General features: G+C 40.0%; 2 protein-coding genes across 5 annotated transcripts in view; one reads left to right on the top strand and one right to left on the bottom strand.

Annotated features, from left to right (window-relative positions):
* tep1 (telomerase-associated protein 1) overlaps positions 1-27,128 on the bottom strand; it is a 59,042-nt gene that overhangs the window by 29,384 nt on the left and 2,530 nt on the right. For 2 of the 4 annotated variants that reach the window (XM_082512510.1, XM_082512511.1), the window contains 10 exons: positions 7,654-8,190; positions 7,361-7,543; positions 7,134-7,283; positions 5,056-5,220; positions 4,833-4,970; positions 4,468-4,539; positions 3,070-3,182; positions 2,424-2,581; positions 1,961-2,070; positions 1,759-1,837 (listed from right to left, as the gene is read on the bottom strand). In XM_082512510.1, coding sequence (XP_082368636.1) covers positions 1,759-1,837; positions 1,961-2,070; positions 2,424-2,581; positions 3,070-3,182; positions 4,468-4,539; positions 4,833-4,970; positions 5,056-5,220; positions 7,134-7,283; positions 7,361-7,543; positions 7,654-8,190 — 1,705 coding nt within the window. Of the gene's footprint in view, positions 1-1,758; positions 1,838-1,960; positions 2,071-2,423; positions 2,582-3,069; positions 3,183-4,467; positions 4,540-4,832; positions 4,971-5,055; positions 5,221-7,133; positions 7,284-7,360; positions 7,544-7,653; positions 8,191-8,900; positions 9,092-9,285; positions 9,354-27,128 lie in introns of those variants that run through there. The other 2 variants (XM_082512513.1, XM_082512512.1) reach the window with 2 other exon arrangements.
* LOC309693386 (uncharacterized protein) lies at positions 9,353-21,675 on the top strand. Its single transcript, XM_082512519.1, has 5 exons — positions 9,353-10,119; positions 11,388-11,483; positions 11,862-11,967; positions 14,178-14,280; positions 18,977-21,675. Exons 1-4 carry the CDS (start codon positions 9,597-9,599, stop codon positions 14,233-14,235), a joined length of 783 nt encoding a protein of 260 aa, XP_082368645.1. The 5' UTR covers positions 9,353-9,596; the 3' UTR covers positions 14,236-14,280; positions 18,977-21,675.

Genomic DNA, 27,128 nt, shown 5'->3' with positions numbered 1-27,128 from the left:
CGTATTTGTGGGTTGAGCAGCAGAGTTGAGTAACCTCCCAAAATTTCTCTGCTAATCACAAACAGCTTATTCTGCTATTGACTCTTGCTTGGTGTAGTTTATTGGATTGGATGCCTGAAGTTGATTCAGATTGTAAACTCATTACTTACAGTCCACATGTTGCAGACATCAGTACAATTGGGCCTAACAGTAAAGGGCAGACATGGCAGCCCTCTCAGACTAGAGACTGGCTGTTCCCAATTGGCCCCCAAGACTGTAGAAGACTGCCTACAGTTCCTAGTGCTGCCAGGATGAGGAAACTGTCTTCCTGTGTTGTTGTCTTCTTGGGATGCCCTCTTCATGGCCCATCTCTGACATCCACCGTTGAAACTTAGCCTTCAATTTGGAGATGGTCCTAGGGCTCACTTCAAATAATGCTGCAATTTGGTTTTGGGGAGTAAAAGCTTGAAGTTGCCCTATAGCACAGGCCCTAACCAGATCAGAACTGATATGAATTCAGCAATTGCAATTCCATTGTCAATATCAATTATCAATTTGATTTCTTAGTGATTTTCATTGGCTCTGCTTTGAGAGCCACCACCATCTCTAAGCAGCATGTCAAAGACATTGCATTTTTGCAAATAAATTGCATGCTCTGCGGTCAAATGTTTGTGAATGTTGGAGGTATTTGCTGTCTTCGTTGTAAATGGTGTTGTGATCATTATTTAAAAATGTAATGTATTACACATATCACACAGAACACTTTTCTTAAAAGTAATGCAGTGTGTTACCTTCTCCTGTGAGCAATTAAGTAATTCATTATACTACTCGTTCCGTTACTTTCGTGCAACTTTCATGCTGAAACGCACTGTCACATAATAACCAGTTAATAGCATAAACCTTAGCCTAGAGCCCCACATACAAACACAAATCCCTATCCTAATAATGACACACATATGATTTTCTCTTAGTATTTAAATATGAACACAAAGCAATGATGAAAACCAGCAGAGATGACCACAGTAATTCTACTGTAGAAACAAAAACCAATAGAAAAGGAGGCTGAAGCCTTACGGCTTATCAGTGAACTTGTTGAAGTTCAGGGTCAGGCTGCTGGGCCTGTGTTGACATTCACTCAGCTTTAACATCACTGTGGGTTTTTGAATAGCTTAGTGTAAGCATGCTCTCAGCGCAAGTGCTTGAAATAAGTTGAGGTTCTATTAGCAGCATAATGCAGTTTCCACTTTACCATCGTGCTCTCATCCTTTTGTGCAATAAAAATAAAAGCAAGGTCCATATCTACGCTGCAGACTGCGCCAATCTTTTCCTTCTTAGACACATGAACTGAAATCAGCTGATAGCAGGGGAATTGATAGGCAAGCAGACTAACAGTTCCAAGAAATTGGACTACTAGGAACCGGTTCTTTACAAGAGCTGGTTCTTGTTTCCCATCCCTAATATAAGGTGCCAATTAATCACCTGATTGAACAAATTTCAAAACAAATTTCCCACCTGTGGGACTAATAAAGGTCATCTTATCTTATCTTGGCAGAGTCAATAGCAGTCAATTGGCCAAAAAAAAAAAAAAAAAAAAAAAAATCCCAAATATTCCAGCTGTGACTGTAGGGTCACCCCGCCTCCCCTCACATTACACCCAATATTTGATCCAAATTATACATTCCAATGAATCATCTAAATTTTAGCCTATTTGATGTAATATAGACTAATACTGATTTAATAATGAATATGGAACGTTTTTTGCACTATAGTGCATCTCACCCATAGCGTAGAGCTCCATGATGACTTTGTAGGCAGCAAGGAATCTAAAAGGAAACTGTCGGCTCTGAACAACTGCTTTCTGTAAACAAATTACAAACAGTTACAGAGAACCTGATGAGCTAATTTCAACAGCAAAACAATTTCACTCATCTTTTACTCGCTTTTTATATGCTTTAAAATAAAGATTTATAGTGTGTTTCACCTCATTGGTCAGTCTGCTGAGGATCTTGTTGTGATGAGCCTCACTGATGCCCTTAGTAATCATGTTCCTCAGATTTCTCAGCATGGCCATGAATGGAAGAGACTTGGTGTCTGCGAAGGGGAGACATTATCTGTCTGTGTGTGTGTAATCATGTTTATCTTTGAGTATTTGCAGGTTATGTATACACGCATGCTCTGTCTACTTTAAAGTCTGCTGTACTAAATATTAAATAACTAATTTAAACATAAAATTCATTGATGTGTTGTAAAGAGTGATTGAGGGCTTTTAACTTGAAGGAATGAACCTCTGAAACACACTGAACACACAGAGGGAAAGATGATGCATTTTTTTTTCCTATCATCATGTGCTTGGTAAAGTGATTCAGTGGTTGCACTGCTGTGGTCAACAAGCCCGTGCACGTTGTTCAGTTCAATAGAAAGCCTAAGCTTTTTGTTTTTCAGACCTATGAGCTTCTCCCAGGTGGCGGCCTTGTTGCCCTCCATACTGAGCAGCCGTTCCCACGTCTGCGGCTCCTTAAGTTTCATTCGCTGCCCAGCTCTCTCCCTGTCCCACACGCCTTTCATTCCACTGTGTGTGAATGCCTTCACATCAGCTGGATACCTGATGACAACAAAAAACACTGCATTTTTATATGCACCTGATTTCTACCTTCATTTCTCTAAAGAATAAATATCAAAGAGGGTCAAAACAGGAACTCCAACAAAAATGTGCTGCATTTTACAAAGAATTGAGTACAAATTCATTTCTCTGAGACATACCAGCTATCTTATAAATTAGAAAGGATAATGCACCTCTAGTGCAAAAAAATGAAAACACTGCATACATTTATATTTTTAGCGAGACTTTAACTTCCTATCTCCAGCATTTATAGCCAGTACAGAAAGATTTTAATAAATGGTTCTCGAACAGATATGATGACAAGCATCTGTAAACATACAACTAAACAGATACAAGGTGTCAATCACCAGAAAAAAATTAGGACTTGTGGACGAAGCATAATTAAACAGCATGAGAATTACATGTTTTTTTTATGTGCTTATGCAACGTGAAAGGAAACAAACTCTGAAGCACAATTCTGCAGGTCTTACTTTTTCCCCAGAATGGCCATAACGTGTTCAGCCGGTTCTTTGATGTGAAGCCTCTTGATCATCTTCTTTATGCTGAACTCGCTCTGCTTCTTATCCACCACCTTTAACTGCAACTGCATCCAATCACAGACACAAATAAAGCAGCCATAGCCGACGTTTAAACAAGAGTAGAAAAACGGCTCTTCAAGAGAACAAAAGCAATATTAAAATGATGAATGAGTCATTCATTTTTTCAGTTGTTTAGCAGGAACTTTTTCAACTCAATCTGCACTAAATGATCTCACAATCTTGTCCTTTCTTTTTATATTTTAGCACTTTTCCCTTTAGGTCAGAAAAGACTTTGCTTAATCTATGAGATCCATTACGTTTATGATTAAGCCCATTGCACAGAAGCTTGCAGCAGCAGGTGCACATCCAACCGTGCTCAGCAAAGACGTGTAGAAAATTGACATAAACAGCAAAATATAATTATTTACACGACAAAACGAAACACACATTTTAGTTTAGTTTTCACTCATAAAATCATAAAGGTGCACACTACTGGAAGGCTAGAAGCTGCAATTTCTTAGTAGTTAGCAGATTTTCATGATAAGAACAACTCATACTCTCTCTGAAACAAGTTGTTTTAGCTCTTCTCATTTTAAGTCAACTTTTTCCTGATTGGTCGTTTGTCAAAAACTGGTTTGAACAGCAGGTGTGTGGAGCTTCTGTGCTGAAGGCAAAAGGCGGTACAACTGCGTGCTAGCAAGCAAGTAATATGCCTATTACAGTAGTTGGTAACATGAATCATTGTGTGATGCTCAAGATGATTTTCACTTTAAAATAACTCCATGGAAATTCTAAAGAGTTACAGCCCACCGTAGTGTTCCTCTCACTGGATTGTGTTTGGGGGGTTTGGTTGAAGCATGACTCATAAGAATGGATAATTGGTTGGTTTAGGAAGGAAGAGTGAGCCACCGGCACAGGAGAGACAGAAATATGGATTAAGTAACTTTTCCCTTGTGCTAGTTTATTTTCCAGTGAATGAATGAATCTGTATTTTGTTTTAATTAATTGTTTTATACACACAAAACTCCATATACATATTTCTATATATACAGTTACTCTTGAAAAAGCAGGATGTTGTCTCCTCAAAAGTGTAGCCTTTTCTGCTAGTCACTGGAGCACAAGCACTATGACTTAAATATAAAACATTAAGAAAAAATAAAGTTCTGGGCCTCACTAATTAGTAAAGCCTGGTTATATCCTTGTATATATGACAGGAAATAAGAACGAGCATAATAGGTCTGTTTTAAGAAAGCACTTCATTAAACAGTAACTAAAAAAAATAGAAAGACAGAAAGGAACTGAAAGGAAGCGCCTTATTTAGTGACACAACAGTAAAGTGTATTGACTTACAAAGTTCTTCAGAATTGATGCATTTGATCTGACCAAGTCCGCCCACTCCTTGATCTGTTTATCGGTTGGCTTCTGGAAGTCACAGATGCCATAATATGTGTGGTCAGATACAGATATTTAAAGCATGTATGTATAAGAAGTGAATTTAGAGTCAGCTACACAAACACAGAAACCACAAGCAGTTTTTTCTGGTTGAGTCAGTGAGGCAGAACAAAAACAAAACAATAAAAGCAAAGTGTTCATCTCTAGTACTAAAGTTTTTTCCCCACTAAAGAGGTGGTGAAATTAGTATTACTTGGTTAGGCCTTAATTTCCACATTGAGACCTTAAAAGTTTAGGAGAGAACATAATCACTGAATGTGTACCTTTGCTTTGCGCTTGTTGCGGTTGTGCTTACAGCGGTGCTTGCGTGTGTTGTATTTGGCCAGCTGATACTCGCTGAACTGCTTGAACTTGTCAGCCATCGCCTTCTTCAGGCACATCGGCAGAGAGCGGCTGAAGCACTGGAAACATCAGATTGTAGTGTGAAGACAGACTTGGTACATCCAGATCGTCCAGACCGTACAACAGATAATCATTATGACTTACTGTACTGTAGATTCTGACTATTTCCAGCCAATCAGACGGCAGCTGTACAGCAGCACAGAAGTATCTGCGGACATGTGGCTTGGTGGGCGGCAGGTTGGCAGCCAGAGCCAATAAGAAGTTCGCAGTGATCCGAATATTTAACTTCTGTCGAGTGTAAAGTGCCACCTAGATTGGAGCAGACAGACCATATAATATATGACATACATGATTATGTGTACCATTCATTAGCTGTGCTTACTCTCATGACGCACCACTTTAAATTGGTTATTTGAGAATACCTGATGTGTGTGCATCAGGGCTGAAAAATTAAGCAAACACCAAAGTGGAAAACCCCCCCAAAACTGCAGTTCCCTCAATGAGCCCTTCAGCCTGGCTCCAGAAGCAATTCACTCTCACTAAAAAAGCTCAACTATTAGCATTAAAAAGTAGGTTCTGGTCTCTATGAGTAATTTCCTTCTTCATAACAACTCTAAGAGGGGTGATATTTTTGTTGCTGTTGTTTTATAACTCGCTCGTTTTGATAGAGTTAGGGACGTGGCTAATTTAATCGACAGGCAGCTAAAACTGATTGTGCTATCCCTGACCTCTGATATGAGTGATTAAACTGGATTTTCTACTGTTTTTACCCTGTTGGACCCTTTGGGAAATTTTTTATGGCTTATCTGATTAAAACACAACATGTGTTCAGTGGGTTCATAGTTCATCTTGAAGATATATTGGTAAGACTTACAGTTAGGTATGCAAACATAGACAGCTATAGCTGACTGCCATCTTCTAAGTCTTATCTCTGCTAACTTAAGCCACTGAACTGGACTGCTCTACCATGTTTTGCTGCTGGAACTTTGAGCATTGTTAATCACATTATCTCACTAATAACACAGCTTGTTCAGCGAAGCTGAAAGGAGAAGAAGTGGTCAAGGTAGATGAGTTTAAATACCTGACTTTAACCATCCAAAGCAATGTACAGTGCACAAGAGAGGTGAAGAAGAGAGTGCAGGCCGTGTGCAGTAGGTGGAGAGATGAGTGTTAGGAGTCGTTTGTGTCAATAGGATAGCAAGATTTATAAGATGGCAGTGAGACCCACTATGATGTATGGTTTGGAGTCTGTGCCACTGACAAAAAGACAGGAGGAGTGCCCGGGATGGACAGGATTAGAGATGAGTATATCAGCTGAGCTGAGCAATTTGGAGACAAAGTTAGAGAAGCAAAGCTGAGATAGTCTGGACGTGAAGAAGAAGGATAGCAGATACAGTGTACCAAGGATGTGCAATAAGCAGCTGCCGTAAGATTTGTGAATGACGTGAAGCAGGACATGGGCTGGTGTGACTGAGGGGGATGCTAGAGACAGGGTGAGATGGAGGCAGATGATCTGGTGTAGGAGGAGGATATTTCTTTTTCAGTTTTGATCAGTCTGATTTTAGCATCTGAATGCTAACAGTATAGTCTTATCTGTACAGTTTTTCGATGCAGTTTGCAAACCAGGTTGTTACCTTTAGTTGGTATTTCAATGCTCTATCCTGTTGTCCAAATGGGATCATTTCTGGCTCTAAATAGTTAGCATGAGTACAGTGAAATAGTCTATGAAAATATTCTGAACATCCAAGAAAGTAAAGCTCTTGTTACATGTTGGGCACACCTTAATGCAAACTGACAATTTGCATGTTGGAAGCTGTGTGACCTTGTGATAAACCATGTTATTTTTTTTTATCTTGGGTTGAACTAAAGACATTCGTAAATTCAACCAACAATACAGGCTTGTGGGAATTAATTGGTCTGGAAAGTCTTTGCAGATCTCCTCATGACCTACATGAGGAGACTGTAAAAGAGTTAGCTAATTTGCATGTAGCTACTAATGCACTCATTTATAACAACACATTTGTGCAGGCAATATTTTCCTGAAACAGAGCAACAATTTAATATTGCCTGTGATATATGCAGTCATAGTAGATTTATCCCGTTGTCACATGGTGTTGAGTGTTTATCTGTTTTGTTTTTTTTAATTTGCTTTTCTACCACATTGACATGATAATGGAGTCCTGGTGGAGTTAAAATATTAAAAATTTAGTTCCCATGCATACCTTCAGAAGAAACTGTGGGTCATAGGCAGAAATATCCTTTGCCAGGTTTGTGATTCTGGTCCAAACACTGTCCTCTGAGTCCCAGTCCTTCTGGCCTGGAGCTGTGCTCTCATTGACCAGAGAGCAACATACAATGTTCAAGAGGAAATACTGAAGGACAGACAAAGACAAGGAGTCACTTTAATCAGCACCCAGGAGTTCAACACAAATAAATTATTCTCTATAACCTTTTTGTCTTTCAGCTCCTCTTCGGCCTTCTCGTTTCCTCTTTCGACCTCTCCAAATTCCTCCTGTCTGACAACCTCGGTTTGTTCAAATTCTTGTTCCATCAACTCTGTTTCCAGTACAGGCAAGTCCATAGTTTTCTCAGCATCAATTTCTTCAGCCTCATTATCTTCATCCTCAGAAATCTGCTTGTGCAGAACAAATTAAATTACAAATGACATGCAACAAAAGTTTTAATAAAATTTGATGTGTTATGATTTTATGTTTAAAGAGGAATGAGGAATATCTCATGTACCACACTTGTTTCTTCAAAACTGAAAGGCATCACTTCAGATATCTCATATCTTTCATCTGGATCCCCTCCATCATCCCTTTTCTCTTCTTTACTCATGAGATCATGGTGGAAGAATGAAGGAGTTTGAGCAAAGTTAGTGAGTAGAGCACCACTGGCCAGGGATGTGGGGAGCAAAGAGTCATTAGGGACTGAGGAGGTCAAGGAAAAAGAATGATGAGATAAGTTACTGTCTAGGAGCTTGTTCTGGGTGCTTAGGAGGGGAGAAGTGAAGGAGGCTGCAAAGGAAGAAGTGGAGAGAAGGGAGGATGAGGTGGAAGATAGTTTGGAGGGTTGGAGAGAGGAGCAAGAGGAAGGCTGTGCTGCAAAATCTATGAGTGGGGAGGAAAGCTGGGGCATTATTGTGGAGGTTTGAGCTAAGAACTTATTCTCCAGACTTGGGGGAGAATAATTTGAAGTCAAACTTCTCCCACATGTTGCCTGCTGCTGCTTCTGCACTCCTGGGGCCAGGCTTGCTGACTGCAAAGTCAGAGCACTCATCTGCAGAAAAAGAGATCAGAATGTCAAAAGCCACTCCTCTCCTCTCAGTCACAAGCCATATAATCCTAGAGAGCACAGAGTATTGAGTGGCAGGATTCCTTCTACTGTTTGAACAAGCACTGTTTTATTGTATCTAAGGGCGTGAACCATATTACAGGAACAAAGTCTGAAAACATGATGCCCAACAGACTGTAGATAGTGTCATTGGGAAACATACAGAATAATGCATGAATAACATACAGAAATGTGAACAAATATAAATCTGTCAAATATAAATACAAATATAAATGGGCCTTGAAGCAGACCGCAAACGCAGCTCGAAACTAAAGTAAAACTTGCTAAACTGACACATAATTGGGACTACGACGTTTAAACTTGGTGCGGTGATCTCCAGAGTTTGTTTTGGATAAAAAAAACAAACAAAACAAAAACAACAACTCATGTTATGTCATCGATTTGACAATTATCCATGTGTAAACAACAAGAATAAGGGCAGTAAAATCAGCCACCAAAGTCAGAAATAAAACAAACACTGATATAAGTTATACGGAAAGAACATTAGCTGCAATGAATGAACTGCCAAATGCAAACACAGCACAACATTTGCAGCTGAATTCAATATGGGAGCAAATGTTTCGTTCTTTGCAGTGACTCAAGTTTTCATAGGCGTGGTTAGCTACAAGGACGATTGCTAGACACAGGAAACTCACCGCAAAACCCACAATTTCAACTCCGTGGGTAGAGAGTTTGATATACAACGTTTCCGTCAGACGTTATTTTCTGTTTCGAAGCCCCTTCAAGTCAAGAGTAACCACTGATTTCCTGTAAACGGCTGTCATACAAACACCTGTCCTGTCAGCCGGCTATCAAAAGACCAGTGATTGGTCAGAATACTGTGTTCGTAATACGATTTTTTTTTTTACCGTAATACCGGACATATGGGTGTCGACCAGAAAAGAACAACTGTCACGCGCAATAAATTCAGATATATTTATTTGAAAAAGATAATAATCTTAGATAAACATATAACACCATAAAACATATCTAAGCTGTTTAATGTTCAAATAATAAAGTCATTATGGATGATGAAGTTACCGTAAATGCCGGACTGAGGCACAAAGAGGAAACGCAAACGCTCTATTTCCGCTGCAGCAGCCAGAACGGGTACATCAAAAAAGAAAGGAAAATGTGGATAGTGAGGACGAACTGAGGCCGGAGGAGACACGTCGAACTTCAACTACTCCTTTCACAAGGCCACGTTACTGGGCAGTTGGGATTATTTAAACTGTCCATCCGAGTATTTTACCATATTACGGGTCGTTTCGAAGTTAATCCGTCCACCTCGTTCTGTGGTAGTTTGTTTTGAGGAAGCAGCGCGGCTAGCCAGCTCAATTAGCCTACCAGAGATGGGGACGAGAACGAGTCGCCTACACGAAGACACGGTTTCCTCAGCTTTCGGGAAAGATGGGACAAAGCGGGATTCCTGTCGGCGACCTCGCTGCACGAGGCCCACCAGCCTCGTTGTCGACTTTTCGGTGAGCTTCGATGACACTGAGGCTAACCGAAGCCGATCGGAGGAGGGTAGTGACTCGGACCCGGGGCAGCTCGGAGCGAGCGCGGACGGCAGCCCTGCTGACCACCACAGCATCCCCTCTAGCATTGGCCAGGCGTCACCCGGGGACGACGACAGCAGCGAGGGGAAACCCGAGGAAGACGGCAATGTTAGCCCAGAGGCTCCCGTCGACGCAGAACACCAGCAGGTTGAGGAGACAGGCCGCACACCACACCGCACCTTTTCCGAGCGGCTGCCCGGGAATCGGCACTCTGCCACCCGTGTTGGCGCAAGGTCCGCCCGTGTTCGAAGCACACACCAGCGGCCGGTGTCAGAGGCTTGGATCGGCCTTTACCGTTTGAACAATCGCCACGGCAGTAAGTTAACATCTAAACAGCACCAGATAGATATGTATATATATTTTTAAAAATACAATCTTTAGCATTTGCGCCACATAAATGACATTTCCTTAGTAACGGGGCTGGTCTGCACCAGTAATTGTGGTTTGGCTTGCATACAGCTAGGCGTTTTTCCACAGAAGCTACATAAAATCCATGGATGTGTTGGAGCTTGAAGATGACGGGAAAAGATTGCGCAATACCTGAGGAGAAGGGGGGAAAATGTGGGGGTTGACTGTGCTTTCATTAGACAGCTGATGTTAATCTGAAGTCAGACAAAATAATAACACAGGGCTATTAAAACCTTGACTAAGAGAAAAATGCAACTGTTGCATCCTTAAGTAAAAGACATGTTTTTTGGATATAACGACATCATAAATGCCACAGTGCAACCCTCAATCAAGCCAGTCTGGAATTAAATGGATTTGCTGAGGAATTTACATTCTTGGACAGATAATCTTTTTTTTTTCCTGCTCGCATGCTGACTAAAATAATCAGAGGACCTATTGTATGAAGCAGACCTGTGGCATAAAACTGGAAGTGATGATATACAAGTCCATTCAGTTCACAAGGCCTGCTGACAGTGGCTGTCCGTGGTAAATCCTGCAGCATGAAAGTCTTAAGCAACAAACTGCCTTTTTTTTTTTTTTTTTTTAAAAAGAACTTGCATTAAAATTGGAACATTAGTGTGCAGAGGAAGCCAAAAAAAATTTTGCACTTGTCTCGGCCTGCATTAGATAATCAGATGAATAGAGATGGTGGAGATGTGACGGCAAGCGTGACATTTTGAGCCAACACAGAGCAGTGTGGTGGATTTCCCAGGCCAGCCCTCTAGCAAGTGTAGGGAAATGGGTCACAACTGCACATGCCTGCTCACTGCTGGCAGCGAATCATAGATGGAGGAGGCAAATGTAGGGCAGCGAGGCACTGTTTCTGCCTGGCTCTCCTATCTACGAATGGCTCGAGCAGTGGCCATCCCTCAAGACTGAGTCAGTGTTTTGAGCAGTGAGTACAGTCAAATAACGTTATTTCAGGTCAGTTACACTCAGGTCTTTCTCACCATCTCAGGCATGGGAACGCCTCATTTAGCATGTGTGTTTCAGGCTGCTCTTTGGTTTGCGGTTTCAGCTTGTGCAACCTAGATGTCCAAACACAGCACTTGTGCTCAGCGCGCATCATCTATCATTTATATCGTGCTGTGACACACAGTGTTAATCTTGGGTCTGTTGTGTCTGTGCCCTCTACAGATATCCGCTGTCCTTTCTGCTCAAAGCCTTTCCCGGGGGGTCGGATTGAGGATCACCTGTTGAGTTGCCTCACATCTCCTCCTCTACCTTACAACAGTAAGTATCGTGCCACTAAAATACTCCTACAGCTGTGTTTATTAAAAGGCTGGTGACTTAATGTCAGGGTTTTTCCCTATGCATAAAAAAAACACATTCTGGCACTCATCAAAGTGCCCTTTGAACTTTCCAGAAGAGAAGATCACAAAGTCTCTGACAAAAATATGAGCAACACTTTATTTTTAAGTAGGCTTTAATATAATCAAGTCAAAAAACTTTTTTTCATCAAACTGAACATAATAAGAGGAACATTCAGACTTCTGTAGACTCATTGCCTTTGCTATATATGGACTGGTTACATGCATTGCCATTCCCCAGAGGGCCATTTTTAGCCTGGAAAAACCCTGATTGTTGATTTGTGTGTTTGTGCATTTACAGCGGATGTGCTCAGTAAAGACAGTGGAGAGTGTTCCATCTGTTTGGAGGATTTGGTACAGGGAGAGACCATCGCCAGACTGGCCTGCCTCTGCGTCTACCACAAGAGGTATGAATGAAATTAAAATAAAATGTAGGGCAGATAAGCTTGTTTCTTCGCTTGGGACAAAACGTGACATTAAAAGTAAACTCACTGGGCAAATGTGGTGGTTTCCAGAGCTGACATCTATCTGAAACAAGGATGCAAAAGTTGTTCTGTACTAGTGTGTATCGTATATAGAGCTACACTTTTCTGAGAATTACAGATCGGTTGCTCATGTCCCAGATAGGATGTGCCAGACTCAACTCTGTAATCTTTGCTAAAGTGATGGAATTGGGAAGCCTTGTTTTGAAATTTGAGATAAAATGGATTAAAGCCAAACATGTGTTCACATTATTTTGACTTATTATTATGCTCATTTCCTGCTGTATGTATTTAATTCATTTAAACTTTGGCCACGTTTAATAAGAGCATCCTCCATTATAAATATGTGACAGAAAAAAAGGGAAGACTTTAAATATTTTTTCAGTAAGAGCTTTAACAACTGTGAAAACACATGCAGGATTATTGCATTTTAATTTGACAGATGTGAGCACAGTGTTTTCTAAGTGGCAATGACATTTCTAGGAAAAAACTAAATGACTATCAACTTTCATAATGTGTTTCATCCCATTTGACATTTTTAAAACGTGCTGTAATGTTCAACGCTTTATTTTTTTGTAACTTCCAAGGAATTAATGACATTTCTAGGAGATTTTTTTTTTTTTTTACTGTGATCCTGTATTTTGTATGTTTCAGCCAATTTATTTAAAAAACAAAAAAAACCCCACATTGACAGTTTAAAACAAACTGTAATGTTCATCACTTGATTTTTGCCCAGCTTCCAAGAAGCCACTGATTTCCCCTTAATCTCAGTACAGCCGATTTACCAAGATTAGGTAATCGATCACTCAAGATCCAGCCTGCTGTATTTTTTATAACTTTTAAAAAAATTACAGATAACATAATTAGTTCTCCAAAAGTTGATTCTGTTCATCTGGACGTAGCGTTTTGAGTGGGATTTGTTTTGCTCCTTAGTAAGGCAGGCCTTTATGCATCACTAAAAGTAGAGCGCAGGACTAAAAACACTGTAAGCACAGTCATGGATGGAGTCTGGTCAGTGCTTTGCGTGTGGCTCATTTGGTGAATAACAAATGTACATTAGTTGTACAGATTGCAAGTTTTGCAGTTTTATGAATGTTTACATGCACTGCTGCTGCCATCTCGGATTGTTAAGTCTGGGTCGGTGAGGCTGCTCCGGCTTTCTACGTTTGAAAATTTCTAACTTCAAACGGAACGCACTGCTAGAGCCGGTCACAAGCCGGGAGACGAATAGGATCACTAATCGGGTCTGAGGTATATGAGGACAATCTGCCATAATGTTGTTTTGTGCTTTACTAGCTACACTGCTAACAGACCCAAAATCATTGACTATTTCTACTGAATAAAGAAAGTCAGTCGGTTACTTATGTGAATACATCGTGTGTGTCTTATATAAAACTACTTGTATTGATTGAGTTTCTTATCAATCATTTTAAACAGTTTATACAAGACTATACAAGTATTTTATTTTTTACTGTTGATTAATCTTACACCGGTTTTCATTATTCAATGTGTTTACCCAACGCTCAATGCAATTACTTAATTTTGTTTTAGTAGTAGCATCACCCAAAACATTCAGTTTAATTATCCAAAAAAAGGAGAGAGAAAGGAGCACAACCTAAAATCTCCTGCTGGTAAATGCTTTCCCCCCCACACCATTTTTTTTCTTTTTTTTTTTTTCTCCCATCCAGGCTCATTAAGTATCGACTGCTTGTCTCAGCTCCAGATTAGTGACTTAAAGCCAATAAAAATAAAAGTCATTACCATCTGAAAAACATGAGGTGAGGGCACGAGTTAAAAGTAAAGAGGCCATTAACTTAAGGGGGGAAAAAACTCCTAACAGACTTTTGCAACTCAAAACAAAAAGACAAAGGCAAACAGCCAAAAGAGGCCCCGAGGTCTTCAGGCGTCTTATCTCTGCTCCATTTGTATTCAGGGAGTCAACGAGGCCTTAAAGGATTAACTGCTGAATGTTTACCCTTTTATTTTGGTTTCACACCTCCTGTGAGTGGATTAGGCCTTGTGGGAGACGCTACAACCACAGGCAGACCTTCGAGCTTCTCCCACATTCACATGAGTTGATTCAAGTATATCGTCTTGGTGTCTCCACATTCTCAGTGTGCTCTGTCTCCCTGCAGCTGCATTGATTCCTGGTCAAAGGTGAAGCCTTGCTGCCCTGAACATCCCTTTGATTGACTCATGGGGTCACATGTATCCCACGCCGTGACCAACCTGACTCAGGTACGTGCACTGCTGACCTGATAAATGACCAAAACGTGTAGCTAGTACTGCCTGCAGTGAAGAGTAATGGTGACATTATGGTTCAGCAGTGGTAGCGTGTGTGCAATCCGGAGTGCCTACTTGCACAGAGTGCCTGGTTTCAATAGGGGCAGCATGTGATGTATGTGGCACAACCAGTCTGTGGATTTCCCCTGTTTGTGCTACCGTTGGTCCATCAGCGAGCTGTGGAGAAAAGCAAATTTATAACAGACTGTTTCACTTCAGCTCTTTGAATTTGAAGACAATGCCTCTCACTTTCGTGGTTAACTCTGCTGTTGCTCCCTTCCCTGTTCTGGCCCTCTTACCAACCACTCAGCTTTCTACCGATGCACGGCGTCATCCGTGTCCAGCAGCATGCATTTGGGATTTTGGAGGACTGCAGTGGAGAATGTTTGCACCCCCCTAGGGGATGCATACGCAAATTGACACAATTGTGGTACACTAAATTACGCATAACTACAATTATTAAGTGTAATGTATTTAGGTCACACAGTCATTTAAAATGTTGCCAGTACTACAGCCGAGCTGGTGGATTTTTTTGCATCAGCAATTGTGTTTTTGAAGAACCAGACCTTCAAAGCTATGAAAGAACGACATTTATTATGAGTCCTATTAGCACTAAAGGAGGCTTAGGTGTAACTAAACATTGGCTACACTGAGCAGGAAAGTGCTGGTGAGACGGAGAACTACAAGCCCTTCAAACCCCTGACGACACATTAAGCTGTAAATTTAATTTGCAGAAAGTGTGCTCCGATAACCCACGTGTAGGTTACACAATGAAATAAGTCGCTTTGTGCATGCTTGTAATTAACCAAGCTACAGATTAAACTACAGATAAGCACCGCGGTGCGTTGCAACGGGAACAGGAAGTGAGACATTGCCACAACAAAGCCAGCACCAAATAAGAGTGCCAGTATCCACGAGTTGTTGGCAAGTTGTTTAAAAAAATAAAATGTGTGGTTAGATTTGTTTTCTGGAGGGAAACAGGCCCCCACCTTGAGTGTGAAATTGATGCAAGACAAAGAGCTGCGACTGTTAATTATGCCATTATTGACGGATCCAGTGATTGCTTTCTTGATTAGCTATTGTGTGTGATAAATGCCAACAATGTCTGTAAAATGCTAGTCTGGTATGCACATTAATTTCCCAGTGGATGTGTTATAGATTTATTTACTGTTCATCAAAATGTGTTTTTCAAGATGGATTTATTAGTTGTACTTTTCAGAAAAGTAAAGAAATGCAATGTGAATCTTTTAGTTTAGCGTTAGCGTCTGAGCCATAGAGAATATAAAAGATGAAAGGAACAATTTTTTTTTTTTAAACATTTTTTTTATGGGTTCTATTTTGAGACCTCAAGATGAGCTCAATAAGTCATCAGACAATGCCCAGCATACCCTGGTTAATCCTGCTTTCTAAAACAGAATAATCAGATTGAAAGAAACAGTTTGTTTTATTCAATTCAATTTTATTTATATAGCGCCAAATCACAACAGCAGTCTCCTCAAGCCGCTTTATATTGTACAGTAGATACAGAGGAAAAACCCAACAATCATATGACCCCCTATGAGCAAGCACTTTGGGAAGGAAAAACTCCCTTTTAACAGGAAGAAACCTCCGGCAGAACCAGGCTCAGGGAGGGGCGGGGCCATCTGCTGTGACCAGTTGGGGTGATGATGAAACGCATGCTGCTTAGATACCATATTTCTAAGAGACAGAGATTAATAACAGATATGATTCAATGCAGAGAGGTCTATTAACACATAGTGAGTGAGAAAGGTGACTGGAAAGGAAAAACTCAATGCATCATGGGAATCCCCCAGCAGCCTACATCTATTGCAGCATAACTAAGGGAGGATTCAGGGTCACCTGGTCCAGCCCTAACTATATGCTTTAGCAAAAAGGAAAGTTTTAAGCCTAATCTTGAAAGTAGAGATAGTGTCTGTCTCCCAAATCCAAGCTGGAAGCTGGTTCCACAGAAGAGGAGCCTGAAAACTGAAGGCTCTCCCTCCCATTCAACATTTAAATACTCTAGGAACAACAATAGGCCTGCAGTGCGAGAGCGAAGTGCTCTAATGGGGTGATATGGTACTACAAGGTCATTAAGCTAAGATGGGGCCTGATTATTTAAGACCTTGTATGTGAGGAGCAGGATTTTGAATTCAATTCTGGATTTAACAGGAAGCCAATGAAGGGAAGCCAAAACAGGAGAAATATGCTCTCTCTTTCTAGTCCTTGTCAGGACTCTTGCTGCAGCATTTTGGATTAGCTGAAGGCTTTTCAGTGAGTTTTTTGGACATCCTGATAATAATGAATTACAGTAGTCCAGTCTGGAAGTAATAAATGCATGAACTAGCTTTTCAGCGTCACTCTGAGACAGGATATTTCAAATTTTGGAGATGTTGCGCAAATGGAAGAAAGCAATCTTACATATTTGTTAAATATGCGCATTGAAGGACATGTCTTGGTCAAAAATAACTCCAAGGTTCCTCACAGCATTACTGGAGGCCAAGGTAATGCCATCCAGAGTAAGAATCTGGTTGGATACCATATTTCTAGGCTTTTCAGGGCCGAGTACAATAACCTCAGTTTTATCTGAATTAAGAAGCAGAAAGTTAGCGGCCATCCAGGTCTTTATGTCTTTAAGACATTCCTGCAGTTTAACTAATTGGTGTGTGTTATCTGGCTTCATAGATAGATAGAGCTGGGTGTCATCTGCATAGCAGTGAAAATGTATGCTATGTCTTCTAATGATGCTGCCTAGGGGAAGCATGTATAATGTAAACAGAATTGGTCCTAGCACTGAACCCTGTGGAACTCCATAATTAACCTCAGTGTGTGAAGAGGACTCTCCATTTACATGAACAAATTGGAGTCTATTAGATAGATACGATACAAACCACTGCAGCGCAGTACCTGTAATACCTAAAGCGTGCTCTAATCGTGCTAAAAGAATATTATGGTCAACGGTATCGAACGCTGCACTAAGGTCTAGCAGGACAAGCACAGAGATGAGTCCACTGTCAGAGGCCATAAGAAGATCATTTGTAACCTTCACTAAAGCTGTTTCTGTGCTGTGATGAGCTCTGAAACCTGACTGAAACTCTTCAAATAAGCCATTCCTCTGCAGATGATCTGTTAGCTGTTTGACAACTACTCTTTCAAGGATTTTTGATATGAAAGGAAGGTTGGAGATTGGCCTATAATTAGCTAAGACTGCTGGGTCTAGAGATGGCTTTTTGAGTAAAGGTTTAACTACAGCCACCTTGAAGGCCTGTGGTACATAGCTGATCATTAGAGATAGGTTGATCATATTTAAGATCAAAGAATTAATTAATGGCAGGACTTCTTTGAGCAGTTTTGTAGGAATGGGGTCTAAAAGACACGTTGATGGTTTGGAGGAAGTAATTATTGAAGTTAACTCAGAAAGATCAATTGGAGAAAAAGAGACTAACTTAACATCAATGGTACTAAGAGTAGCTGTAGATAATATTACATCTGTGGGATGGTTATTGGTAATTTTTTCTCTAATGATTAAAATTTTATTTGTGAAGTTCATGAAGTCATTACTAGTTAACGTTAAAGGGATTGTTGGCTCAACAGAGCTCTGACTGTTTGTCAGCCTGGCTACAGTGCTGAAGAGAAACCTGGGGTTGTTCTTATTTTCTTCAATCAGTGATGAATAGTAAGATGTTCTGGCTTTGCGGAGGGCTTTCTTATAAAGCAGCAAACTATTTCTCCAGGCTAAATGATGATCCTCTAAATTTGTGACACGCCATTTCCTCTCCAGCTTACGAGTCATCTGCTTTAGGCTACGTGTTTGAGAATTATACCACGGAGTCAGGTACTTCTGATTAGAGACCTTAGTTTTCACAGGAGCTACAGTATCCAGAGTCGTACGTAGTGAGGAGGTAAAATTATTAACAAGATAATCGACCTCTGTTGGAGCAGCGTTCAGATAGCTGCTCTGCTCTATGTTGGTACAGGGCATTGAAGATGATAGCAGTGGGTGGATTATATTCTTAAACTTAGTTACAGCACTTTTTGAAAGACATCTACTGTGATAAAGTCTACTCTCCACTGCTGTGTAATCAATTATTGTAAATTTAAATGTTATCAGGAAATGATCAGACAGGAGAGGGTTTTCAGGAAACATTGTTAAATATTCAGTTTCTATACCACATGTTAACACAAGATCTAGAGTGTGATTAAAGTGGTGGGTGGGTTCTTTTACAGTTTGAGAGAAGCCAATTGAGTCTAACAGATTAAATGCCATGTTGAGGCTGTCATTTTTAGCATCTACATGGATGTTTCTGGATTTCTCAGTGTTCACAAAACACTGTGTGTGTGAGTGGGTGCGTGGGGTTGGGAGAAACTGCACCCTCAAAGTTTTTTGCGTCAGTGCTGAACTTAATAGTGTTTGAATAGAAAATAAATGCTGGCAGCACAAAGAACTTCTGCCTGTGGCCACATCGTTTCTGTAAAACACCAAAAACAACAACAAAAAAGATATAGAATTGATATAAATTTTCACATTTTTTCTGTCTTTGCTGCAGTCTGTTTTTCAGCACAGTCCCCACAGCCTGTATTAATGAATCTTTTTTTTTTTTTTCTTCTTCTCCTTCTTCTTCTTCTTTCGTGTCTTTTTCTGCCCTCACAGGAGACTACACTGAATCCGAAAAATCCCCAATAAAAAATGTGTAATTGAACAAACGAAAGCCCACTGTCACTCTTGGACACAGACTACAAATACATGAGCGGAGAACAGACGATCCTAAGAGGAAGCTGCACGTGAAGACACCTGATGCTCTCTGCTGGGATCGCTCCCTTTTGAGCTTGACCATTTCAAGCCAAACTCCTCCCGACAGTTCAAAAATCCGTGGTCGAGACATCCCCCCCCCGGTTGGAACAGAAGCGACAGCGTTTATCCGTCTATCCTGCGCACTTGGCTTTAAACTGCAGAACGTATAAATATTATCATCCTAGAACGAACTTAAACCTGGCTGCGGGGGAAGGGGGGGGGGCTAAAAAAGAAAAGAAAAAATGGTCTTAACTGTGACTCTGGATCCTCTCCTGTGTATTTTCTCTCCCTCCCAACGGGATTGTTTATTTTATCAAGTGTTTTGCAAAAAAAAAGACAAAATCCAAAACAGAACGATTATCGTTCCATGTCATACATCGGATGAATGTTTTCTTTTCTCGGCTCACCCCATAAATGAACCAACCTCACACTGAAAGCGCAAACTGTTACTATGTAAACATTGCTTTATTTTGATTGAGCTGGAGGTTGAGGACTTGTATTTGGTGAGTGGGGGCTGCCGTCATTAGGTGTTGGGTTTTTTTGTTTTTTGTTTTTCCTCTCCTGTTACATGTAAACATTTCAGGGGATGTTTGGGGGCCTAACTGTTTGGGGAGTGGAAAAATAAGTCTTTTTTTTTTCTTTTTTTTTTTTGGTAGGTCAGACTTGTAGGTGGTTGAATAGCGGTGGGTTTAATGTGCTGCTACTTGGTGAGCGTTGAGGAGGGTTTGTAGGTATTTTATAGGGCCATAGTAGCGCTGGTGTTTGCACCAACTTGTGCACTTTTGTCCCTCAGGCTTGTTTTAGTTTAAACCATAAGATCCAGGATAAGATTGTTTGTGTGTTTGTATGCGTGTGCACGTTTAGATAACAACCAGGGACAGACTATGTCCTGAGCACGACTGTAAGTGTGTGTGTGTGTGTGTGTGTGTGTGTGTGTGTGTGTGTGTGTGTGTGTGTACTGTAAATTGCCCAGAAGTCTGCTTGGTGAACCGGCTTAACTGCATTCAACATCCTTCCTGTTTAATGTTGTATTTGGTACGCAACATGGCGGCTCACATGGTCGAAACTTCTACTTTGAAAGCTGTTTTGAGTTTTTGTCCCCTGCCTCCTCTGTCCTCTGGGGTGTAATTTGGATTCTTTCTCTCTGCTTTTGGACCACGCAACAGTTTTGCCATCTGGTTACACAAATGCCAGATCGAGGGGAGATAAAGGGACAGATGTATTTTTGGAGCAAGTGTACACCATGTGGTATCTGCCTCGATCCATAACACTGGAGGCTACGGACAGCTGATGGTTAATTATTACATAAGCAGCCCCCCCCCCAATTCCCCTTGTTTTTTTTTTGTTTTTTTTTTTTTTATTTAGGCTATTTTATTATCACAATGCTCATGTTTGTTGCTAAATGTGTTAAATGGCTATCCTTGGCCTTTCTTTTTGTGTGTGTGTGTGTGTGTTGATTGCCTTTTGCCTGGTGAAGGGGTTCTTGTGCAAAGAGGTATTTGTGGTGTCGTTTTTGGGGGCTGAGCTGAAGTGGAAGCCGAAACAGTAAGGCTGCTCAACAGATGCTGCCTGATACAGGTCGTACGTAGGCCAGTGGAAACTCTAGCAGTAAGAACAAAAAATATATTGTAACTGATTGCTTTTGCTGCCTGCTCTAAAGGTGTTTACCTTTCAGCGCTGCAGTGGTGTGGGGCGGTTTAGAGGTTGGCCAAGAGGTGAGCCATGCTCACAGGTTTGTTCACCCCAGCCTCTGTTGGTCTTTTCTGTCTCCCCCCACCCCAATGTTCTGCAGTCTGCGGTGCTATAACCTGTCCCGTCATTAGAGGGCAGCCTTGTGCATGTTTCTCTTATTTTGTATTGGAGAAAAGAAAAATAAAGCCAAAAATAGTTTGTTTGTGCATTTAGGTCTGTGTTGTTGTGGGGGACAGGGCAGAAGAGGAGGCGCATTGATCATTTAGATGTTCAGATTACATTTGTCGTGGTGATAAGTTATGATATTGTATACTTTGGCTGGGAGGGTTTTAAGGGGGGGTGTTTGTGTGAGTGTGTGTGTGTGTGTGTGTGTTCAGAGGGGTGTTGGTGGCAGTTGGGTTGTCAATAAAGATTACAGACAATCCAAAACCGCCAAGTTACTCTTGATTTACTTCCTTAACCCCCTCTAAGCTGTGCGGTGCAATACCTCAAATTTTTACCAATGCTAGCTAAATGCTCTGTGTGCAAACTAGCCCCTCTCCAACCAAGGATGTATTTTGTATAAATATTCTCAAGTCTTTGGTTTCGAATCACAGGGCGCCATTTCCCTGCCTGCCCTGTGATTACAGACCGATGTTTAAAATGTCACCACAGCGGTATCTGCATCCCCAAGATATGGACAATCTGCCTTTACTCTGGTATAAAACAAACAAATTGAGTTTTATTTATTAAATTGTAAATATGTAATACAATTCAAGAAAATTGCTTGGTCCTTGTCTGTTCAATATACTGTTTCTAAGCTCCGATCTTTTGTATGTCTCAAATTGTTTTTATATGTATTTTTTACAATAAATATGTGTGACAGATGTTTTGTCCGTGTCTGTTTTGTGTATATATATTTTTGTTTTGGTTAAGTTGTCAAAAATGTCTCCTTGTTTGTGGAGCTTGACTGCGGCGCCTGCTTAAGCATATGTGTAGATTTCAGGAGTTACATTGGACATGTCATCTCCATGTGAACAGAAGGAGAGGAATCTCCAAAAGTTGATACTGTTCATGTGGACGTAGCGTTTTCAGTGGGAGAAACACTTCGTCACTCATCCAAGTGACTTCTTCAGTCTCAGCTGACTGCAGGTTTCCTCAATCTTATAAACAGAAGGAGAGGCATTACTTGTTCTTTAATAATTAATGTAAAGTAAGCAGAGGAAGGTGTTTGGTAACTCTTAAGCCATCGTTGGCTGTTCTTGTTTTTTTTCATCCCCCAATAACAAATAATTCCTAAAAATGATGAAAAACATCCACAATGGTGATGTCCTTAAGGTGCAGAAAAATGCATTTTGAACATTTTGAAAATTGCTGCTAAAATGCATCTGAGCTACTGAAGCAGATTTGTAAACGACATCACATTTCAGCAAACAAAATGCATAAAAGTAGCACGATTTCAGATACGCTTCATGGTCCAACTCTCATGACTGAAACCAGGTAAACACAGAAGATATTTATGTGATTTGAGCTAGCAGGGAAAATACATAAAGGCAATGTCCCCAAAAAAGTCTGTCATTTTACAGCGAGAGATTATTCACAAGTGGGAATACGGTCAAGACATTTCCCAATCTTCCCAGTAGTGAAATGTCCCAACGAGGTCCTGCCCAAGGACTGACTCTGCAATGCTCTGAGAAACTTGAAATCTAAGAGACTAGAGGCCTCAGTTAGCATGTTAAATGTTACAGATCATTATGGTCCGATCAGAAAAAGCTGAACAAGTGTGGTTCTTGTTTGGAAGGGTTCCCCAGAGCAAGGTTAATGTAGTTAACTAAAAATAATTAGATGTGAAAAAACATTTTATAGGACACATCTGTAGTTTTAGGATCTGTTACTTTGGCAAAAACTGTATTACAACAAGCCTGCTGAGGCACGCGTTTATTGAGTTTCTAGATGTCTCCAAGACTGTGAGTCATCAGCTTTCAAAAGGTTCTGTGTTCTTACTTTAATACTTGTACTGATGCTCCGAAATCTTACTTCTGACATTTACCCTCCGTAATATAATTAAAAAGAAAAACTTACACGAATAAAACTAAACATTTTGTGACAATAAAAACTAATTTGAAACAGGAAAACTACGCTGGAACTTAAACTGAATTAAAAACAAAGTGAAAATAAAATTAAAAACCAATTAGAAAATACAAAACTATAATAAGTTAAATGAAATTTAAGGCAATTTAAGGCAACCTATGAACCAGAGTGTCTACTCAGCTGTATGGCTTTATCACATTTATATTTAAAGTCCTAAAAGAAACAATAATTGGATTTGTATTACTGTCGTAGGCTGACTTAAAGACTGCCACTAAGTAATGCACTTATTTTACAAAAATCATCAGTAACAAGCCAGCATATCAGTTATTTCAGGCTTATATGCATATGTGGCAGACAGCAAAGTGCACACTGCTGAGCATAGAAGAGGTTTGTGAGAACCAGACAGCACAATGAGGAGCTTTTATAAAGCACAGTACACTGTGTTCAGGTCAGAGACATTATAAGAGCGAGACGTGGCACTCAAACAATCCTGAATTTAAATGCATGAGTAATTCAGCAGCAGTAATAAAAATCAAATCCTTCCAATCCTTATTTCAGATGAAAGTCACCAAACGTTTTAAGCAGTTTTGATCAGATTTGCCTGGAGATTCCATACATGCAATTTTTGTGTCCTGTGACCACCAACATTACAGTTAATTGAAATAATGCTTTAAAATAAATGTCCAAGTATCTAAACTAGCTCTACTGTAGCTCCTGCAGCTGGTACCTGCAAGTCCCAGCACAGCCCAACCATTATGCAATGGTATGGGTCATTGTGCAATGAAGACAAACATCACACACTTCCCATTTATGAAATCTGAGCTTTAAGTTTGTGATGTGGTCATTTCCAAGTTCCGAATTTCTGACTTTATTCTGCATTAAATCTAAAAATCAGGGAGGGCACAACATGTTACTGTTGCATTTAAAAGCATGTTTTGTGCCTTAGTTCTTTTTACAGTTGAAACCACAACATCCCCTCAGTATCTGTGAACTGAAGCTCCCAGCTCTACCACATGATGCCCCTCAGCTATTTCCTCTTCTGCACTCGACGTCACCATTGAACTCTAAGCTTGAACTGCTCCAGAAATTGACCTGAAGAAAGTAAAGTAACTTTAAATTTTTAGGAAGTGTCCGGCAGCCAGTGTTACAAGAATCACAGCATTTGTTGGGGAAAGAATGGATTTTCCTAAATATCAACACACACTATAGTTGTTTTGTATAAACACAATGAAAATGAAACTGAAAAGAGGCAGTGATGTAAACAGACCTGAAAATATACCACAACCGTCTTCAAAACTATAAGCTATGTCATAATTTAAAAATAATAAACCTGTGAAATAAAAGCTATCACTTAAATAACAACTCCTCTTAGTGTCTGTTTGTTCATTATGGTTGTGTGTGTATATATACTGTTTTTAATTAAGGACAGCAGACATTAAAAATAACTGAAGTAAACACAAAATATTTTGTGTTGTCCCAAAAGATGAATATTTATCCTAGTACTTTTATTTTCTTGAGGGAAATGTGAGCACTGAATGAGCTGTCTGGAAATAGGTTGCACACTTATTATTGCAATTACAGTCTATGCCTGACAGCAGCAGACAAACTGAATATGTGAATATTTTCAGGACAGCTTTCCAAAGACAAAATATTACCCCAGATTTCTATGAATATTGTATTTAGTTAGCATTTATAAATACTATTTTAAAAAAGAACTATTTGTGTTATACTTTAAGTACTTCCTCATAATTTGAATAAAACCAGACAATTATGAATGTACTCATGTTCAAGCACCTGTTTCTACATTTGCACACATAAGCAATACTTTGAACCACAGACAGACAGGTAAAAAAAAAAAATCACGTAATTCTTTGTTTTTACATTCATCAGGTCCCAATTAGCCCAAATAGCAAAGAGAAATTAAAAATGCATGCCATGAAAGAGTTCGGGTCTTAGGAGGTTAAAGTGAATGAAAGTTTAACAGATTCAAAATGAAAGCAGAACAGTCAGTAGCTTCTGATCACATGATTCGAGAGGCTGACTGCTGGAGTAAGGACTCAGCAAATTTGCTGCAGAAGGAGAAGCCTGGCCATATTGTCACAAACTGCAGTTTAGGTAGACTGTGAGAAAAAGGATACGGCAGGATGACGGCAACAAATGGCAAACCTTTATTCAGGTTGCAAGCAGTCCAGGAAACAAGTCCAAAAATAGGGGCAAACAGAAGCCAAATCAATGCAGAGAGAAGGCACACAACTGAGCAACTAATGAATGATGCAGCCACTGTCAAAATCTAAGGGAAAGGAGAGGACTATTTATACATATAAGGTAATCAGGGAAGCAGGAACAGCTGGAGGAATGATACACAGGTACAGACAATCAGGACAATGACACAGGGGAATATGTAAAAATCAATCATTTTTACATTTTTACAGCACTCAATTCTGGAAGTTCAGACTGAGGAGGACCCTGGGAAGTCCTTGGACACTTTAATGGCCAACGATCTGTTAAGAAACAAAGGAGTTTTTAAACCCTGTCAGTCATCAGAAGGTTTCGCCACTTTAAAGTGGAAGGAAGTGAAACTCAATATCACGTAAGTAAAATATACAGCTGCCATCGTCAGCCTGTCCAGGTTTAACGTGTAGCCTTCATCACATTAAGTACTGTGGGATTATCAAGCAACAGAGGTAGGAAGAACAATAATTTACTCTCTATTATAGACCTATACTACAGTATGTAAAAGGTAACGTCCTGTGTACCTGACACCAGTGCTTCTCCTACTGGTAAAAACAACTGTTTGCAAGTTTTATAGTTTACTTAATTTGCACTGTTCTTGTTTCATTTAATTATCTGGACTGCTTTTTCTAAATAAGGCAGCATTATTTCATTCATGGATCTGATCATGTCTAATTTCAGACTCTTACTTTACTGATGTTGTGATCATTATTTAAGTTTTGCTGTGTTTAGACGTTCAGATTCTTGTGGATGTCTGATATGATTTCCACTTGTAGTGTGGCCAAAAACCTGAAAGGTTTAAAAGGCCACCATGACTCTGGGTCAGTTCCCTTTATAGACTTCTAATTCAAGTGTCCATAAAAACAGATTTCATGTAAGATGCAGCAAAAACTGAGCTCTGTCCATTAAACACTTCATTGTCTACAAGTAGTCTTAACTTAAAAAAGATCAAGGATATTCCCAGCAACAGTTCATTTGTAACAAAATGAGCTAAAATAATATTGTGTAATGTGCATTAAACTTAAATGAAGTAAAGTAAGGTCATTTGTGTTCAAGTGTTTAATTTTTAAGTAAAGACAGCATGTCTAATTTTAGTGTGAAAACTGCAATATAGTTTGCAAAATAAGTTCAGTTTAATTGGGTATCATAAATCTTTTAGCCAACATCAGCTGACACAACACCAACTTTCCCACGGTAAATGCTGAAATCAAACATTTTACTTCTCAGTGCCCACATCATTCTTGTGTAACAAGTCAGCAGCAAGCCTGGATTTTTTTAAAAAACAATCTGCATCTGACTTGCAATGCTGTGCATGACCCTTCTGTCCACATTCAGAATTATTGCAGCTATTTGAAACCAAATATATGAGTAGAAATATTATTTTAGTAGCTCGGTTACTGATTTTAATGACGTCCTCGTGTTTTATTGTATTTTTTTAAACCTTGCACTTTCCACTTGTGCTGATATACATGCCACAGCTGATGTTTACTTGAATTTAACTTTTACATTTGGTTCCTCTTTTGTCACTGACTTTCAGTTTTTACCAGAATGTCAGCAGACTCCATCACTTCCAAGGAGACACAGCACGATCCCGGCTCTGATGTCCCCTCAGCATCGATGCATTCCTACCAAGAAGAGCAGCCTCCAGCCTACTCTGAAGCCCCACCAGTGTACAAACCACCTCAAATCTCTCGTTATGAGTCTTTCCATGACATAAACCCACAGATATCATCAGAAACGACTCCGCTGGTGTCCTCATCTTCCTTTGATGACGAGATAGTGAGGAAAGGGTTTATTAGAAAGGTTTGTACGCTACGTTTTGGACGATAACTCTAAGAATCCACCATAAATATTGAAAATCTTTCTGAGACATGTGCGCCAAGTACTCTTTGTATTTGCTGCAACACAACAACACAAAACTGTTTTCTTTTGTTGTTGTTATGATCAGTAATTTTAACTCCATTTAGCTATAAAATAAGTAATATTATGCACCTTAAAAAAATCAGACTAAATTAAA

This window comes from Aulonocara stuartgranti (assembly GCF_965226115.1).
Source record: "Aulonocara stuartgranti genome assembly, chromosome: 18".
In the NCBI taxonomy this organism is placed as follows: Eukaryota; Metazoa; Chordata; class Actinopteri; order Cichliformes; family Cichlidae; genus Aulonocara; species Aulonocara stuartgranti.
The sequence above is the reverse complement of the archived record's forward strand: the minus strand, read 5'-3'. Positions and strand labels throughout refer to the sequence as shown.